Here is a 19,386-nt window from a genome sequence, read left to right on the forward strand (position 1 = left end):
TATAATTTGGATATATTTATATTTTACAGATCAACTTGGGTACTGCAACTCCGCTACTGCGCATCGTGGCGGTGAGTAATAAATCATTTTTTATTAATATTGAGGCAATAGATCTGTGAAAATTATATTAGACATGAGAATTACGTAGAAGATGTATAATATAAAATAAAAGATATCAGGAAAGTCATTAAAAAATTTTTAAATTAGCCTTTGCTTTTTTGTAACACTGATTGGTATACAATTATTTAAATTTACATTGATAAGAACTGCAGCAATAAAATATGCCAAATTATTTATTTTTGTGAAATACTGGATAACTAAATTCTTAATTTGTTGTTGTAAATATTTACTCATTTAAAAGGGAAATTGAAAATTCAAGTTTTGAGTTATTATAATAATATAATGAAGATATAGTTGATAAATTTCATAGATTTACTGCCTTAATTGAAATGGATAAACTATGACTGATTAAACATTTGATTCCGAATAATGTATAATTGTCTATCGATTTATTATGCACACACAAAAATGCATAATAGTAATAAATATTTAACATCGAAATGATTTTTTATGTATTTTACTGAAATTAATTCCGATATCAAATACATAATAATGAGATATGAAAATTCATAAAGACATCTATCGCGAAAATGTAAAATATTCAAATCGTGGTATTAATTCTGCGAAAAATCTGGTAACTATTTCACATTTTCACGTCATCTTTCGAGAATTATCAAACTTGACATATTGAACTTTACATATCTTATAATGAGAAACTGAACGAAGTTTATTTCGGCTAATGAGTTCTGTCTATTGATTTGTGTCTCTTACTTTTGTCACGTCTTCTACTGCGTTTATTTCTCAGAGCCAAAAAATGGCACATTAATTAGTCGCGAATTAATATATAAGCTAAAATGGTACGTACATAATAATACGATAATCAGAAAGACTTAAAATAAGTAGCTGAAACTTAAGGATGCTGGTCTAATTAATTGAATAGTGAATACAAGCGACGCTCGAAAAAATATCGCCATTCGATTTTATCCAATTTTACCTGATTCTGAGATTGTCAGTTGGTTCTGAGTTGTTCTGTCTTTGTTACTCGTTGCGAAAAAAGAGAGATAGAACGACTTATGGACGCTTGTTGGAAAACGCACATTATTACCTACTGCAAGAAAGTTGTTATTACACCGCAAACTCGAACGGTTTTTGTTTCCGCGTAATTTAACGCTTGTTACTTGACTATCGCGCTTAAAAGCGTTCTCTTGGATCATTACGGTAACGACGGCGAATCTTAAAGTTTGTTGTCGACGAATTGTAGTTGCGTCGGTATTCGAACGGTGCTTAAAACTTAGTCTGAATTCGAACTACGTGACTTATAATGAAACTATAGCTACGAAATGTTAGAATTCTGTAGGATATTTTTTATTTTTTTTTCCGCATTTTAAAACTTTTATTTTATTTCCGACAGAATAATGCATTTTCTTCGCACTGAGTAAATATATTCTAGGCTCCTCTAAATTCTAACTATCATTGTGGTAAAAATGGAATGGATAGAACTTAAAACTCGATGCTGACGGTAATAAGCTAACTTTTCTCGCAAAGCTTTTTCTCTCTGTGCACGGAATTTTCCTGGAATATAACAATGCTCGCTTTTTAAACATGAACGGCAAAGTTAAAAAAAAATTATGCTGTACAAGTAAAAAAATTTGTTTTTTAGAATAGTTTTTTTTAATATGGTAATATTTAATGTTAATGGTATATTGATATGAAAGAAATATGAAGAATGAATCACAAATGAAATGATAGATGCAATAAAAATCAATTATTCAGTGAAGTTTACATAAAATCAATTTCTACATATGTAAAAGTGTTCGAAGCTATCTTCTAAAGTTATTATGATTTCAACATTCTCTTTTTTGTTAACAATCTCTATTCTTATTAACCTCTGTTAGAATACATTATTAAAGTATTGTTTGTTATTTGTGAGACATCACATCATATTAAGTCTTAATTTTTCAATCTTGAATACTCTTCATGTAGTTGTTTCTGGATAATGATACTGTGCTTTTTGTCAAATTTCACTTAGCAAAAATATCAGTAAAATATTATTAAATATTAATTTTAACTTGAATAATTTTTTTTATCGATCAATTTTAGATATTATTTGTAAAATTATGATCAAAGGAGACGTGCGCTGCTCCAATCTTCTTTGAGCCACGGTACTTACGAATATTGATATAAGTAATTTCAAAACGATATTCCACAAGGGAGTTTCTTGGAGGAAATTTAATCGCGAATAGTTACTGAAGATCGATGTAGAGAATTTTATTTGTAAATTATGAGAGGGCGGCTTTACTGGCGGTTAGCCCAGGGTCAACATTTTGGTAAATTTCCCGTTGTATCCGGTAAACATTAGCACAATTCTGGTCGCGTTATTGATTTCACCAACAATTTCATATGTCGCTGCCAAAAATGCGCCGCGGTTTTGACCATTTACGTATTGGGATCGTGTCATACATGCGCAATTGTCTGACGTTAGAGTGGCGTAATAAAATCAAAACTCGATCCACATTCGAATCTTGTATATATTTGGTAAAGATAAATTTGAAACATTTATGTAAAGATAGATGAAAAATAATTTTTTACTTTTTTTTATATAACAATTATGTAGAATATTGTAGAATAATATTTTGCGTAACCAAAGCACATTGGCAATCAATGCAGCAAAGCTTATTCATCAGCAAAAAAGAAGATAACATTTCAAACGAAAGCTAATAATTTTGTATAAACGGTTCGATTATATATACGTATAAAACATAATAAAAATAAAATAAATGTTAACATGTCACAAGAATTAAGAGGTAACAATAATATACACATCTTGTCTGCACGAAAGGATTTTAATTCACTCTCGAAAAAGAAAAAAAATTTTCTGTTAAGAATATGAACTTATTTTTCATATAATATCATGAACATAAAGTAAATTATACTGAGATTATGGAGAATTATTCGCTACGTGATGCGCATCGTAAATAATCCATGGAAGAAAAATCCTCTCGGCGATTTGTTACAGAATTACGCCACTGATTGCCAACAATGTATTATGCCACAATCATACCGAAGCAATTTTTATAACTTATTTACACCAATATCTATGGTACGTGTGATACATGTGCTGCAAAACCAACACCAAAAAATTGCTTTGGTGCTAATGTGGCATATCCATTTATATGTACCTAATAGAACCATATCCACATCCATATTACCATTGTAGTGAGAGCTATAGATCCCAACTTTACCCGCGACCCGTCCACCACCCGGCATGTTTGTATTTTTTCTTCTCGGGGTTCGTCACCTGAAAGGGAAATTTCCATACTTTATTACACAGACAAAGCCTTAAAACTAAAAACGATAAACATAATAATGTTTTCCTTTTCTTCTTCCTCATTTTCAACTTTTTTATATTCTTTCATATAATCTTTTTTTACTATTCATCCGCTTTCTCTAGCACCTTTTCTCTTTATTATTATAAATCTTATTATCTTCTTTATAAGCGTAATATGATTTCTTTACGGAGATATAGCTCAGTTTATTAAGTTAATTAAGTCGAGGTTATTGAAGTATGATGGTCAAACATGAGCTTTACGTTATTTATAGCATTTAATTTTTCTAAAATCTTATAAGCTATACAGCTCCTTAAAATTTAGGTCTTTATAAAGTCTGGGCTCTAAGCAGTTAAAATGAAAATGTTCTCTATGTCAGATATTACGATATATCGCATAGAAATATTGCATAATATGTATATATATACATATATACATACAACTATTACAAGTCTGCTCTTATCGAGTGAATATGAGAATAACAGTAACTGCAGCCGTATAATACTTTAAATTTCCAATTTTATCGACAACAATATTGCAGTCGTTAAATATTCGTCGTGCACACTTCGACGCTGTTGAGCTCCATTTTGATGGAGGAAACGAGCGCAAGTCAGCGGAGTGACAAATCGAGCAAACGGCGAAGACTTTTACTTGCCGGTTTTTTCCTCTGTTTGATGTTGGATTTTTCCAACGGAAAAATTGTGATCTTTTTCCAATTTGCACGCGTGATAGTAATACAATTTAAACTAAATTCTAGTTATATATATGTAGATACTATACGTATCGCGAGAGAACAATTTAATATTTCATCAATTTCATCAAATTTTACGATTGTGAATGTACGTAAATCCATAAAATACGGTATAGAGTAATAAATAACGCCGATACTCGCAATAATATTAAATATTCCTTTGAGATAGCAAAAAGTTTTTATAAATTATAAAAAATTATATGAAAAGTTAATTCATTCGATGAATGCAAATGCATGTATCTTCAAAGTTCCTCTTTTTACAGATATTTCAGAAATATTTATAAAATTAAACTGTTTGTAATTTAGAAAGAATATTTCATATTTCACAAGGAAAGCTAAAAAAATTGTGAATAAATGTTGCGTTAAAATATCTATATACATTATTTTTAATTAGCGTATTTATTTATCAATTTATTGCATATATTCAGATGACTAATGTCATAAAAGAATACACAGAGATAAATTAGAGATGATAAATTCTCTTCTATTTTTGATTTATTATTCTTTTTTATTTATTGCTTGCGATTATTTATTATTTATCTTACTCTCGAGAGTAAATGTATTGGAGAACATACATTTGCATAGATTACTTTTTGCTATCGTTTTTTTTCGCGGCTGGCTGATGCCGTCATACGCACAAAGATACGAAGGGATGTAAATCAGGGTTGGCAAGAGATTTCTGATTTCTTTGAATTTCTGGATATGTCACTCTCTGATTTCGAGCTTTTTTCGAAAAGACTTTTGCAACGACCAAGTTTCGCGGCCCTGAGGCGACCCGACGTCAGCATCGATCAAAGAATTTGCTTGTTAGCAGTACACCGATAGAAGTGAGTCTGCTATGTGAGAGGAAGGAAGGGGATCATTTCGTCATTCTCGTGTTTCTCATATGAAGGGGAGCATTAGCATTGATGTATACCTTAGAGACTCGAAAATAGGGTGCTTCACGCGCATCTCTTCAACCCCTCCTAATCGCCCAACATTTTCCTTTCGTGATCCGCATTCGGCCAAGCTGCAAAAAGAATTTATATATTATAAAACATTGCTTTATGTAATACGCGAATAGATTTGTGCTCTGAATCGAGCAAATACGGAAAAACAGTGAGAATTATAGCAATAATATTCAAATGCATGAAAACATAATTATTATTTTAGAGCATCTATTGTATAATGCGGTCATTATTATACAACTGTCGCATTACATCACGTTAATTAATTTATGGATATATGTACATATATGTAAATTTACATTTGGTATTTGTATACAATGAAATGTAAATATATACATTACATATATTTTGAATGATATATTATATCCTTTTATCAGATAATAGAAGGATATCTCTCACACATAAAAGCTCTTTTATTAATATAATGAAAAAGAGAAAGAGCCGAAAGAGGACAATACTTGAAGAGAATAATACGTACAAATGTCACTATGATTCTTGCTTTTATGCAAAATTAGAATCTACAATTGTACTGCAAAATTTTTTTCTTCCGATTGCACTGAAATTCACCACTCTCTGATCTAAAGAATAAAGTGGAAGGTGTGATCAAGCGTTCTAATGCAATCTCGCGTTCTTTCAAGCCGAACACTTCTTTAAGCTCGCCAAAAGCTGCTTCACGGAGCAAAAAGATTATTGTTGATGACTCCTCGATTTGTGATTTCTACGATCGAAGGTTCTGTAAACACTTAATTGAAGAGGTAGACTTTTTTCTTTTATTGTTATTTGAAAAACAACGAGATTCAATTCTGGACATTTTTGTTTTTCTGCTCGCAGTAATATCAAGAAGATCACAAAAATTATACATATATTAATATATAAAGAAAAATGATACATATAGTAATATAAAAGAATCACCAAAAATACAAAATCTTCGTCGCTAAACCGTTTTAAGAGTTATTTTTCTTAATAATCGATATAAATATTTGCGTAAACGTATGATAAAAGAGATCTTCCCGATTTACAAACTTTCTTTATGTTTTTAAAAATTTTAATGAGGAAAACTTACGGAGGCTGCGTGTAATTATCTATTTTTAATACCTATAAATATCGATAGCTTGTAAAAATAGTAAAGAGGAAAATAGCATTATTTTCTAATCTATTTTATCTTGTATCCATGACGAACCTTTCACGAGCTTTTTGCAAATTAATTCTAATCTCGTCCAGAACTTGATATTTCTGACGTTTCACTAGCACAGACATCTTTGGTATTTCACCTTCAAATTCTAGAATCCGGGGTTTGCTTCGAAATGGCTATGTCATTCCAGAATTCAAGAAACTTGAATTCTGGAATATTACGACTGAATTCAAAGCGCTCTTTTGCGTTAAATATGTAATTTTGCGCGCTGGGTCCACGATGTCCGTTGACATCACGGCATGATTACTCCCCGGGCACTTCTTAATAACGCTCTTCGTTTAAGTGAGATCAACAAGTTAGTTTCGTTACACGTCGCGTACACGCGTCGCTCTCGTATGCGCTCGAGAGGTCCTTTGTTTTGCACAATTAAAACGAGTCGCGTCGGCACACCAGGCCGGTATTCACAGGCTGTCCGACTGGGGACAGCAAGCTTTTGTCCCGTGGAGCGTTTTGTGCGACGACCACTACCGTCGAACAAGCAGTTGACACTGCGAGCTGCAACGCTGTATCCGGCCTGGCGTCGCGCTTTGACGCGTCCGCAATTAGGCGCGATGACATCCGCGTGCTCGTGGTTTATTAATTAACGATGGTGGCATTGTTTCTGGAAAGTGTGGTGCGGATTTAGTGGCGCGGTCGGCCGTGATGAAATTGCGAGTCTTGTGGTCTCTGCGACGGGAATTGCATCGAATATGGATGCTATTATCGCTTGGCCGTACATGACTGACGTCGAGTTTGCACGATTGTCTGTGAACATTATTAGCAGAGCCATTGAAACGTTTGCATAACTATCGAGCAAGTAATTATCGGGAAAATCAGGTTTTGGTCCGAAGTTATATGAAATTCTGGTATATGTATTCATAATTTCGGAGATTTGAGGAAATTGTGTTAATTTTACATTATACATTTATTTTTACATTATTATACAAAATATTATGGAAAATAATTTTAATGAAACGATCTCTTTCGTCATATTCTTAATTTAAATTTTAATATTATCATTTTAATGTAATAGTATTTTTAAAGTATTTTTCTGTTTTCAAAAGTCTCATTAGCATTTATCAGAGAAGCATCTTTGTTCGAAGCAATTACAAGTTTGATTATTATTTTGCGTTTAATACGAAGTTAGTTATTGAAACAGCGACCGCTCTAATTAGCAAAATTAGTGAAACTCCATTGCTCGAAGCTACAATCAATTTTTGCGTCTGTGTGAGTTTGTACGTCAGCGTAGTTTATCGTTTATCCCGGCGAAGCGATAAGAAAATATTTTGGTTGAAAATGGAGACAATACTTATTTACAATATTGCACAAAATAGCTATAATAGTTTGTTGAAGATTTATTATCATGTCGCAGCATTTATGCCTTCAAAAGCATGCTAGTGATTGCGCATAAATGAAGATCTATTAAACTTTTCCGTGTATTATTCTTTTTACAAGAAAAATATTTTTCGTAAGCGGACATCATTCGCTTACCAATTATTTGCAAATATTAAAATATTTGCAAAATTTAAATATTGTTCTCAATAGACATGTTAATTAACAATTTGAGATGGGTAAGATTGTTTCTAAAGCCTAAAGTTCAAACGGACACAATTAACCCAAGCAGCATTTCTCTTTATCAAAGCATTCGCTCCGGACTTATTTTATATCTTGACTACTATTATCAAAGGCTTCAATAACTAACGTTGTTACCACTGAGCTTTACCACGTTTATCTTTCGCAACTTTTGCTTTATACATACAGCTGCATTTTGCTGAGATTTAATATTTGCATAAGTTTTAAAATAAATTCACACAATTTTATATAATGAAAGATCCATCGGAATACCGTGGGATTTTTACATAGTTTTGGTATAATGCTAACAATAACTGTCCTTAATCGCTGGGATTCGGTTGCCGATACATTAATGTTAGATGCATGAATTATACAGTGCTGTACTTTTCGCACTATCGAATCTTTAAATACGCAATGTTTGCGAAAGATCGTGTATAGGTATCTCAGAAACAGCGTGACAGTGTTGTCTTTTTTAGGACAATTCAACAGTTGTCCTATCCGTAATTATACGGCAGTCTATGGGCTTTTCAACGCTATCAAGACACAAAGAGAAGGCGAGAGTCTTTGTTTTCGTAAAGATGCACGTCGTTAATGAGTGAACAGTATGCGGTTGTCTCTGCACGGCGGAGGATACCGCTTTTGTTTGCTGCTCACTGCGTGCCCTCGCTAATGCAATCGACAAAGCGCCTCGTGTTATTGTTCCTCTCGTCAACGTCATTGTCAATGATGAACGGCGCGCGGCTATTCACAATTTCTATTAGCACCGTATCTGCTTCTGCGTGATTGACCGAGTGCGATACTTCACCGAAACTGCGATTTTGCATCGCTTAATTCTCTAGTGCTAGTGAACGCGAATTTTATCGAAGATTTCGTAAAACAATTAAAAAGTTCATTCTATGCGTTAGAAAGATTACCAATCCCTTTAGGAAAATCAATTTTAGACTTTTGTATTTGTTTTAATTAAAAACCACGTTAAAAATATATATATAATTTATTTGTTATAAGGACTACATCAGGTTTTTATTTTCCTCGTAATTAGCTTTTGCACATAAATGTATGTATATACGACGCTGCATCCGATGGCCGCGTTTTCCGTATTTAAAATCGTACACACATATAGATAAGAAGGCGAATCCTTCGAGGAGCCGGCAGCTCATTCACACTGGTTAATACGGCTCCACCTCGGTGTTGAGATCGAATGAATCAGTTTCGCAGAAACAGCTCAGCTCTGATGCCTCCATTGGACCGTTTGACGTCGAGTTTGATGGTGGAGGAGGGTGCATCGCCACCCCTCCACTGAGAATACACTCGGCATTAAGCGGCCCAATTGAGGCTTCAGAGCTGATTGTGAGCTGTTTCTGCGAGTCTGCGAAGGGCTTGCCATCTTATACACATGTGTGTACGATTTTAAATACGGGAAACGCGGCCATCCAGTGGTGACAGGTCACATTAATTTTCACGTAAATAGAGTAGCCCGAGGCAGGCGTTCAATGTTTTGATTTCGCGCGGTGCGTTATTTTCTCGGCGAAATCGCCTATCGCCTCGATCTCCGGCGCGATCTCATACGCATATATAATTATTTGCATTTTGCGTATATTAATATTTTATATAAGTCAAGCGGACGAATGTGAGAATGCATTTCTGAATGTAATTTGGTTAATAAAGTTAATCTCTTATATCTCTCAGTAGATAACCGGGAATATATTTAGTATTACGATACATGCTTGGATGTAGCTTTGCGTGCATAAACAAGATCTGCAGATACGAGGCACGTATTTAAACTTTTCTGTTCAACTATAAGTAGATAACTTCGCGTACCTTTTGCCATCACAAAGGCACGAGGTTCACAGAGTGGAACTATCATTTTGCGGTTAGACGAACTTTACGGAAATTTATGCTATCATTGCCATCGGCAGATTTATGCTTGAGAAAACGAGATTTTGTTAATGTTTAGTATCAAATTTATGGAGGATATAAGAAAGCTTTTGGAAGTATGCAACGTTATAAAAATTAGCATCTATTATACAAAGACGTATATTGATGATTTTGATATGCATAGTGTCCTGAAACTATCGTGTCTTTTTATGAGTCTAAGAAGACAATCTTAGCACTTAGCTAATGATAAACCAAAATCTTTGACGATCCTATTAAATCGTCAGTATTACCGAAATTTGGTCGTTATAATGACGTGATACATCAGCAATTGGAAAATTTCCGCTTATACTCTATAGTGTGGTCAACTTTGATATTTATCTTTTAGAGTGAATTAATAATAATTCTCTCGATACTTTTATCTATGTTAGACTGTTAAGATAGGTCACACGATGTCGATATCTGATAGTAATAATGGTGTGATACGGTAATTGGAAAATTTCCGCTTATATCAACTTTCATATTTCTTTTCGAGTGAATTAGCAGTAATTGTCTCAATACTATTATCCACGTTGGACCATTAACGGAGACTACATATACCTACATATACCTCCATATACCGATAAAAACTTTTTCCAATATCGTGTTTGTCATATATAAGTGTCACTCGCGGTATATAGGTATATGTAGAAACCTCAATAATTCGGTTCATTTTTACATGGAGCTGTTCTGAAACTTTAGTGGTTCATACGTCCGTTTCGCGAATATGCGATACCAAAGCTCCAGTGGTGCAGTGCCATGAAATTCGTCGCAAAAAGTTCGGCAAAGAGATTTAATTTTGCTTGACTGAGAGAAACATTTTTGTGACCAGAACTTTACGTTGTGCTAATATTTATTTCAATTTCCAATTTCAATTTATAGATTGCTTTATTGATTCATTATTTCCTTTTGCCGTCAAAAAATATATATATTTATTTATTCATATCTCGCTAAAATGCAATAAAGTTTAATTTTGATTTACGCGATAAAATGGAAATGTTACAGGAAAATTCGATATTATTTTTTGATGCGAGAGAAAAATGAATTAAAAATTGTCACACGGGTCTGACGTTTTTTTAAATTCACACAGTACATTGCATGTGGACTAGTTTGCGATAATATTGAATGTCTAGCGCAGCGTAGTTTTTAACTAAATATGTCTCTCATTTTACTAAAAGCAGACCGAGAAATTATGAAATTAGATAACAACATCCGATGTCTAATAGACTCTACTACATAAATGCGGTATATGCAATTAAAACAAAAAGTACGCGTGAAGTTATCTGAGGCATCAAAAAATAATCCCAGTTAATATTACGAAAGTTGGTAATAAAATTAAAAACTAGAATATATTAATTATTTCTCGTGCGCGCGGAAAAAAATTATCAAACTTCAGAACATCTATACGCTCGTGTAAAACTCATTTGAAAGCATAAATGATTCGCGATAAGATTGAATAATATCACGAAAGACATTCGGTTAAAAGCAGCGCGCTATTATTTAAAAAGATGTTAAATCATCAGAGAATAATTAATTATTGAAAATAATGAGAAACTCTTGAGGTCAGAAGGCGTCATCTTATCTTACATATTTTTAGTAATTATTTCGTCGCACGGCGGCCACGCCCTGTTCACCTTTAGTAATCTTTGCTTTCCTTTTTCGCGGAATGTCTATTTTTATCGCACTGAGAGGGGAAGTTTTACCCGGCCGACGCCGACGTCGAGCGTCGAGCTAAAAATGGTGTAGCGTGGCGTCGCTTGACGGAGGCCAAATCCACGGATTTGCACAGATCGATGAAAATTCAGAAACGAGGCGTTGTCTCTCTAGGTTCCGGGCAGTTCCGGGCAAACTGACGACGACTTTACCGCGAATATACGCGCATTACAGGCTGAAATTACAGGCGTATCGTTGGCCGGTGCCGATGAGTCGATCAACCGAGTCGGAAATTCGCCGGAAATACCATTACCCTCCGATTTCTCTGTCCACCCACCCCTGCCTGTCATGTCGTTCGCGCGTTCTACACTCTCATTAAACAGCTCCATGAGCGACTAGCTTTGGCGATTTTTTAATGCTCACGTATCCTTTTACCTCGATAAATCAAATTTAACAGCCACGTAAAGAAAACTACAATATATGTAATCCTCATCGGACGTCAGTGTCAATTTGACCCTTTTTTGAAATTGATCCCTTTGATCTCTTTTGACCTCTTTTTGTCACTCTAACCTAATAATGGTATTAGAATACATCAAATTACAATATAAATTATTATTTTGTCCAAATACAGATAAAAACCCTTCAATTTGGGTTTCGATTTATCTGCAGTGTTAAACTGACCCTAACATCGGATTTGAGTCTTGAAATAAACGTTCGATGAGAGTTAATTAACTTCGTACAACGACGATATTTAATTGGTTTCCACAAAGCTCAATGTCGTCAGAGAATTATTGTATATAGACTTATTAATTCGACGGCTAAAACGGAATATTAATATTTGCGAATCTATAAAGAGAATCTTTCATCCGAGGTTTCTAATTATAGAAATTTAATCGTTATTAGTATTTATTAGATCGTTCTTGTTATGTTTTGGTTATCTTTGTAAAATATTTATCAAATGGAGTTGTGTAATACAGAAAAACTTATGTAATGGAAAACTTAAAGTTCTACTATAGAATTGCGTCTTCAACGTATATTGGATTCTAAAATTCCAGAGGTGACAGGCCTGCGAATAACTTGATATAAACGTTGGCCTATCAGAATACAGTTGCTAGTATTGTCTCCAGGGTGACATTCAGACTTCCATGCGCGTTCTCTCCGGATCTCTTTTTCTGGAGTGTTGTTCAGCCTTAACAGGATAAAATAACGGTATCGCATACAGCTTCGAGGGAATTACGCAAAATCCTAATCGTAAATTTTATTTATCCAATTGTCGCAAAGTTTTAATCTATTCAAAAATTCTTGCCGCAAAAAATATATGTTATTGGACATGTTATTGAACAATTATTAACAAGCTTCTCTCGAGATGATAAAAAGCATCGATAAATGAATATCCACGTCATTAATAATTCAATTAAAATCAGTAACTAACATTATCATTAATAATTCGTCAAACAATTTTTAGATTTATCAGCTTAACAGTTTTGATAGGAGGTGAGTGAATGATTAATTATGTCTGCTGTGAGAAGCTGTACGTGAAATGTATATTGTAAAATAATGAAAAAGTAGCACTCATTCGATATAATTTTTATTTATGAGGGAAGTAATGACTTAATGAGAAACTGAGCCAAAATCACGTTAAGTGGATATCTTTTGATCGGCAAAAGGGAGTCAAGGTTGTCCTGAACAGATCGATCCATCTTGATCGGATGGAGGATGGACTGTATTCGCGCCAAGTGGATCGTCCCACTACTTGATCGGACAAGAGTCTGGCGACTGTGCGCCAAGTAGATCGCATAGTTTCAGTCACACAAAGAGAGCTACATATATCACGCAGTAGTAGCACGCCTTTTAGTCAGACCTCTTAGTGATAAACACCAGAAACGGCGACTGTTGTACTTTCGCCACGCGTTCCACAGTTACTGAATGGAATAAAATATTATATGAATCCATAAACTCGATTTTTGAAAAAGATTTCAATCTAAATAATTGTTTCTTCAAATGCAAAATTTTCATAACTCGTCAATGCTGTCGTTTGCTTTTGCCGCTTAATATAAATGTCAATTTCATGAAATCCTTTGCGGATTAAAATACGTAAATAGGGTATTCCAGAATGGCTCAGTCCACTTTGGAATTCATTACCGTGCACAATTTTTATAATTTATAAGACAATTTTCATAATTGTGCAATCCGCACGTGGATGTAATTGAAAATTAATATTTATTCCAGAGTTATTTGACGTCAGCGTACGATGTCAGCGACAGAAAAATTGGCACATAAAAGCTCGTTGAAATTAACTTTGCAGTTTTATAGTGCTTCATATGATAAAAAATAAACCGATATCGACCGCGCGGTAGCAGCCAATTCGACAATCCGCGGTTGTCGGAATTATCGTATGTTTTACTGATAAAATATGCTTATTCTCCATTGGATTTTACTATACTATGTGCTCGTATATCGCGTTTTACGACTCAAGATGAAACGTAAAAATTTGTTACAGCGCCGTTAACACAAGTATTGACGTCGATCCTCTTTTTGCTCATCACAATTAAAATGTTAATATAAACTTTAAATGTTAGATCCGTATTCGCGTGTTATTTTAATTTAACGCTGAATGTCTCGTATCGCTATTTATATATTTTTATAGTCTGCTGTATTTAGAAAACTCATGATATATAAACTAGACGAGAAGCATCAGGAGCGACACCAGGAGCTCTCACATCACATTATCGGGCCAATTCGAGATCGCGGACGAAGCGATCTATATCTGGCTGCCTCTTTGGTATAACCCCGAACATATTCGCCTCTACTACTCTCGTAGCGTCCCTCTCTCGCGGTTTCTCAAATAGATACTTGACGAGTCAAGTCGCAAGACGATTATCGAGTTTTCCAACATGTCAAAACACGATACAGTTGAGCAGACGCGTAGTACATACAGCTTCGACTGAAATTTAGCCATTATCTACCACTGTCATAAGAATAAAGATATCTATCTCATTGCTTCTGTGTATGTAGAGAAAGAGGGATCAATTGTAGAATATTAAAGGATTAGAAAGCATAGCGAATTTTATTAATCACATACTGAATGAGATGCATATTTCCCAAATTTTTCTCGTTTTTTTTAAATTAATTATTGACGAATTAAATTAACTATTGACATCTGAATATATATAATTCACAATAATTTTCGATTATATTTTATATAAATATTCCTCAATATTGTTAAAAAATTGTACCATAATCCATAGCACAGATCGTGTTGAGATAATCTCTAACGTTCCATGCAGATAATAAATGCATCAGAGTTTCAAGTATTTAATCTTTTTCATAATCAGAATATTCATGACACGTAAATTTCTTGCACGCGACCTGAGTTCTCGAGTTTCCTCTATTGTGTAGCGAGAGAAATATTGCTAACATAAATAATGGATTACAACAACAGCTAGATAGCAAACGGAGAAAATTTTACATACATATAAATGCTTAGCACGATCAATGTAGCACGTATATATGAAAGTGATTAATATTTTAGGTTTATTAATTTGTTAAATAATTCTCATTGCTTCAAGTTTTCTATGATTTAGCGATTCTATGAAGAAAAATTCGTATTCAGAAATAACGAGTCGTTTCAGGTGCTTCAATATAAGCTTTATAAATTCGTTAAATCGATATTTTTGTGAAATCCGATATCGGTAGCTTCAATGACCTCATATGAACCGGCATAACCTGGGAATATCTGGGAATATCTCTCACGGCGTAGTACAGTACGCGAATAATTAATGCTTAACGCAAGACCGATCATCTTGTCCTAGTTACTAATTTAATATTGCCGAGATCTAACGTGCAGGATCTCGAGGTTATCGTCGTGAATCGATTGCGACCTGGGGTGTTCACCGTATATCCGGCCGCGGCGTTTGCTACTATACAAAGGGTGAGGGAGTAACGAACCATTTCGGTTGCTCAAGCGCGGGAGACGAGCTCTGGGTTTTGAGATTGCTGGATCGAGCAAGTACTGTGTCCTCGGGCGATTCTGGCGTGTTTAGGCAGCTCAGGAACTGGACGATCCTCGAGTGACGTGGGAGGGATGTGACGCGCCACGAGGTGCTGGGGTCACGGTACAGCGGTCCAGCCGACGCTACGTGAGCCTGTGGACGCGGGTTGAACGCGATGCCGACTGAACGCCCGCGCCCCGGTGCCGCGCGGCCGTTATCGTTGCTCTGACGACGGCGCCCGAAGCTGAACGGACCACGTAGATAGGGTGGCTGCCGAGCGACTGCCACGGGGTGTGATAGAGAAACCGCGAGAGAGGGACGCTATACGAGAGTTCTACTGGTAGGGGCGAATGTGTTCGGAGAGAGAGAAAATTATTGGCCGGGAGAAGGGAGCAGCGAAGGAGAGAAGTGGTCCAGGGTGAGGGCTGACGGTGAGGAGAAGGGTAGCGAGGTGGGGAAGGTGCGTGAAGGGATGGTAGGGAGCGAGGAGTGAGCAAGAGAGGAACCATGCGTAAGCAAGGGTGAACGCGGCCAAAGGCGCAGGATAATTATTAATTACATTTTCGACGTTAATAATTTTGAGAGTGCTTTAATTAAGAGAACAATTTAATTTATTTTACAACGGCGAATGAAAGTTTATATTTTTTACTTTCTATCATTTTAATACGGATAAATTAAGTAATACTGATAATTTAAGTTTTCTTCTTAAGTTTTTGTCATAAACTGAATTTTTCTAGTTGTATTAAATTTCGTAATCTTCTTGACTATCGACAAATTGTCCAAAACTTTTGAATCGTGAAAAATCACGCAATACAGGTAATTGTATATTTGCATATGTATCTCCTAATATCGACGCCTATGGAGAGTGAACAACGATCGAAAAGAGAAAGAGAATAAAATGAACGAAGAGAGGTGATAAAAGAGAAGGATAGAGCATTACACATACATACAAAAGGGAGGCGAAAAGAGACAGATAAGTGGAATGCTAGCATCAACCAGAAAGAGACGGTCACGGGAAAGCGAGATGCGACTGTTGGCCGGGAGTAAAGGCACAGATCAGAGAGAAAGAGACGAGAATAGGAGAGAGGTAACAGCACATACTTGTATCCGGCGGATGCTGCGACCGCGAGCAGGACAGAACTAGAAATGCGCGTATGAGCGACAAAGGCACGAAGAACAGAAGAAAAGGAGGGCGAAAAATCGGAACGTGGTTGAAACAAGGACGAGAATATTTTGATCGAGGAAACGACAAAGATAAGCGTATAGGAAGAAGTTAAGTTAGACAGAGATTGGAAGTATGGGCTGAATGATAGAAAGAAGAAGAACGTAAAAGAGAAAAGGGAAGAAAAGGATAAAACTAACGAAAAAATGGAAATAAAAAATTTATGAAAAGCACAAGCGAGAGAGATAGCCGTAGCTAAGCCTTATAGAAAGCGGGATACATTCAAGCGTGTGCGTGGGTTCCAGAGGGAGAACAACACACGAGCGCGATCTTGTGGAATAAGAGGGCGGATCGAGAGAAAGAGGGGATGAAAGTACTAAAGTGGGGAAAGGCAGAGAGGTGAGTGAGACGGAAAACGCACGGGACAGAAAGACGGGTCTACGTGGGTAGGAAAATGTAAGAGTTTAATGTGAAGGGAAGTCAGGGAAGAGAACAGGAGCACAACTCTACGTGCGACAAAAAGAGAAAGAGAGGATACGTGACACCTCTGAATGATATAGGTGTGAACAAAGCAAGAAAATTTGAGAGCGAGAAGAGGTAAAAAGAAAAATTCGAGAAAACGGGAATGATGGACGGTAGGAAATACACACGGAGAGTGAAATGACCAGTGCAGAGAGAAGTACGAAAAGGGTGGAAACCAAGGGATGAGAGCGAGGGATACAGCGCTCTATCGAGCGGACAGTGGACCGCGAGGGGTGGGCGGATCCGTGTCTCGTATGTAGAGAGGCAAGAGGCCTCGTTTTTGTTTCTCGTAGGAATTCAAGGGAGTATGTAAGTAAGTATGTATAATCGACGCGAAAAGTATCGGAACAGGTGAATTAATCGATAGAGCGACGTGAATGAGGGTAGAGGACGTTTTTAGTTTGCCGTGGCAGGATTTTCTATCCTTAAGATTGATGGGACTTTTTTCTAAGTTTACTTCTTGCTGTCCAGAAATATCATTGCATAGGTTTACGTAAAAGTAATAAATACAAATTATAAAATACGGTTTTAAATAATGATTTATTACAGGTTTTTTCACTTTATTAGAAGTACCTGTAATTACTGAAAGAATATTATTTTACTTTCCTATTATTTTATATTATATAAAATATAAATACAATATACAAATTGCAGAATAAGTATATAGATATAAATAATTATATGGAAATGTAATAATGTAATAAATTTTGCATTATTATGTTGCTATTATTGTGAAACACATTAAACAGTATAATTAAATAACAAAATATATTTTAAACAAGAATAATAAGTAGTACTCGAAGTGTAATAAATATCTGGTAATAAAAAATAGGTCTTTCACTGTGTATCATATGATCGGCATATATTAGGTTCTAAAGATTTTTACCGAGGTATAATATTTTTGTCAGGGCGGATAGTTACTTGCCGTTTTGCTATCTGATGTCGGAGATTGTAAAATGGAATCTATCTGGCATAAATCCTGTTCCAATTCCATGGCTGTTCGTATCATAACAAGGTTCCATCCGTTCGTGCTTTTTATTATGCGCGGAGGGATACAAGGGCCTGTAAAATTCGCAATTTGATTTCTAGATTTACGACGGCCGTACGGCCCATTGAGGTCAATGGTAATGCTTACACAAGAAAAATCCTATTAAAGACATTTACGATATTAATACATGCAAGATTTATTTTCCTCTTTATTCGTCGATGATATTTTACTGTGAAATACCTCGTATCTATGCATTATTCCGAATAGCGCGTCGATTGCATCGGGAACATTGAGTAAATATCACAGATGTTTGTAATAGAACATTTTTCTATCAATATTCACTACCATGGAGATCTCCGAGCGTTATAAAATATTTGCGATTTATTTTATACTTTGTGAGATATTTTTTAATTGCATAAATCATCAGTTTGTAGTTCCTACACATGTAATTATCTTTTTCAAAAGTTTTGCTAACGCAGTTTTAATTTGTTAATTTTGTTAAGCTAACATCCTGCATTATAAGTATAGAATTTCTTGTTTTTATATTATGTAATTACGCACATAACACATGCTGCGCGAGTGTGCGACTTTCTTTAACGCAAGAAGATCTCTAGATACCTATCTCTAACCGTTAGATTGCTTGGCGTAGATGAAATTACACTAACATCAAGACGAACTTATAATATCGAACCCTCCTTGTCTCTAGAGAATATAATAGAGACTGTCGAAGAAGCCGATACTGATATTCTTATAGAGTCGCATTTACCAGTTTCCCCAACACATATTTACCTCATGTTCAGAATTCAATTCTAAGTTAGTATATCGTATATATATGTTGAATAATACAATTATGTACTTCGCTACGGTTCTCTCTCTATCTATCTCTATCTCTATTTCCCTGATATCGTATCTATCTGTGTTTAATAGACTATGAACACAGGTATACTGCTTAAAGATTGGAGGAGGGTTCGCAATAATTTACAAGTTAGTATTAACTAGACGTTATACAGCTTTACTTACCACGACAGAGCTTCTAAAGATTAATATAGATAGGATTTAGACCAGATATTATAGGTAGTAAAATCGACCGCTAATAATATATTGTATGTTGATGTTGTATGAATATAGGTTCAAAATTGATATAAAAATAAATCAAGATGTCAAGTTTTGCGATAATGAAATATATTTATTTATTAAATGAATGGATTTACAAGATAATTCATTAAAAATCTTTCGATATCTTTCTTCAATCTGGAAATTCGAAGGTAGTTTGAAAACATAGTTTAGAAGGTTTTTCTGAACGGTTGTTAGTAATTATAACAACGGCTCAA

General features: G+C 35.0%; 1 protein-coding gene across 1 annotated transcript in view; it reads right to left on the reverse strand.

Annotated features, from left to right (window-relative positions):
* Positions 1-15,644, reverse strand: part of LOC112455769 — a 20,367-nt gene extending 4,723 nt beyond the window's left edge. Inside the window, exons 1-3 of the mRNA XM_025017926.1 lie at positions 15,340-15,644; positions 5,054-5,146; positions 3,270-3,358 (exon numbers count right to left, since the gene is read on the reverse strand). Of these exons, the coding sequence (XP_024873694.1) occupies positions 3,270-3,327 (58 nt within the window). The 5' untranslated portion in view covers positions 3,328-3,358; positions 5,054-5,146; positions 15,340-15,644. The remainder of the gene's footprint in view (positions 1-3,269; positions 3,359-5,053; positions 5,147-15,339) is intronic.
* Positions 15,645-19,386: the final 3,742 nt, after the last annotated feature.

Source organism: Temnothorax curvispinosus, unplaced genomic scaffold (genome assembly GCF_003070985.1).
Source record: "Temnothorax curvispinosus isolate PA1 unplaced genomic scaffold, ASM307098v1 QBEX01006326.1, whole genome shotgun sequence".
Lineage (NCBI taxonomy): Eukaryota > Metazoa > Arthropoda > Insecta > Hymenoptera > Formicidae > Temnothorax > Temnothorax curvispinosus.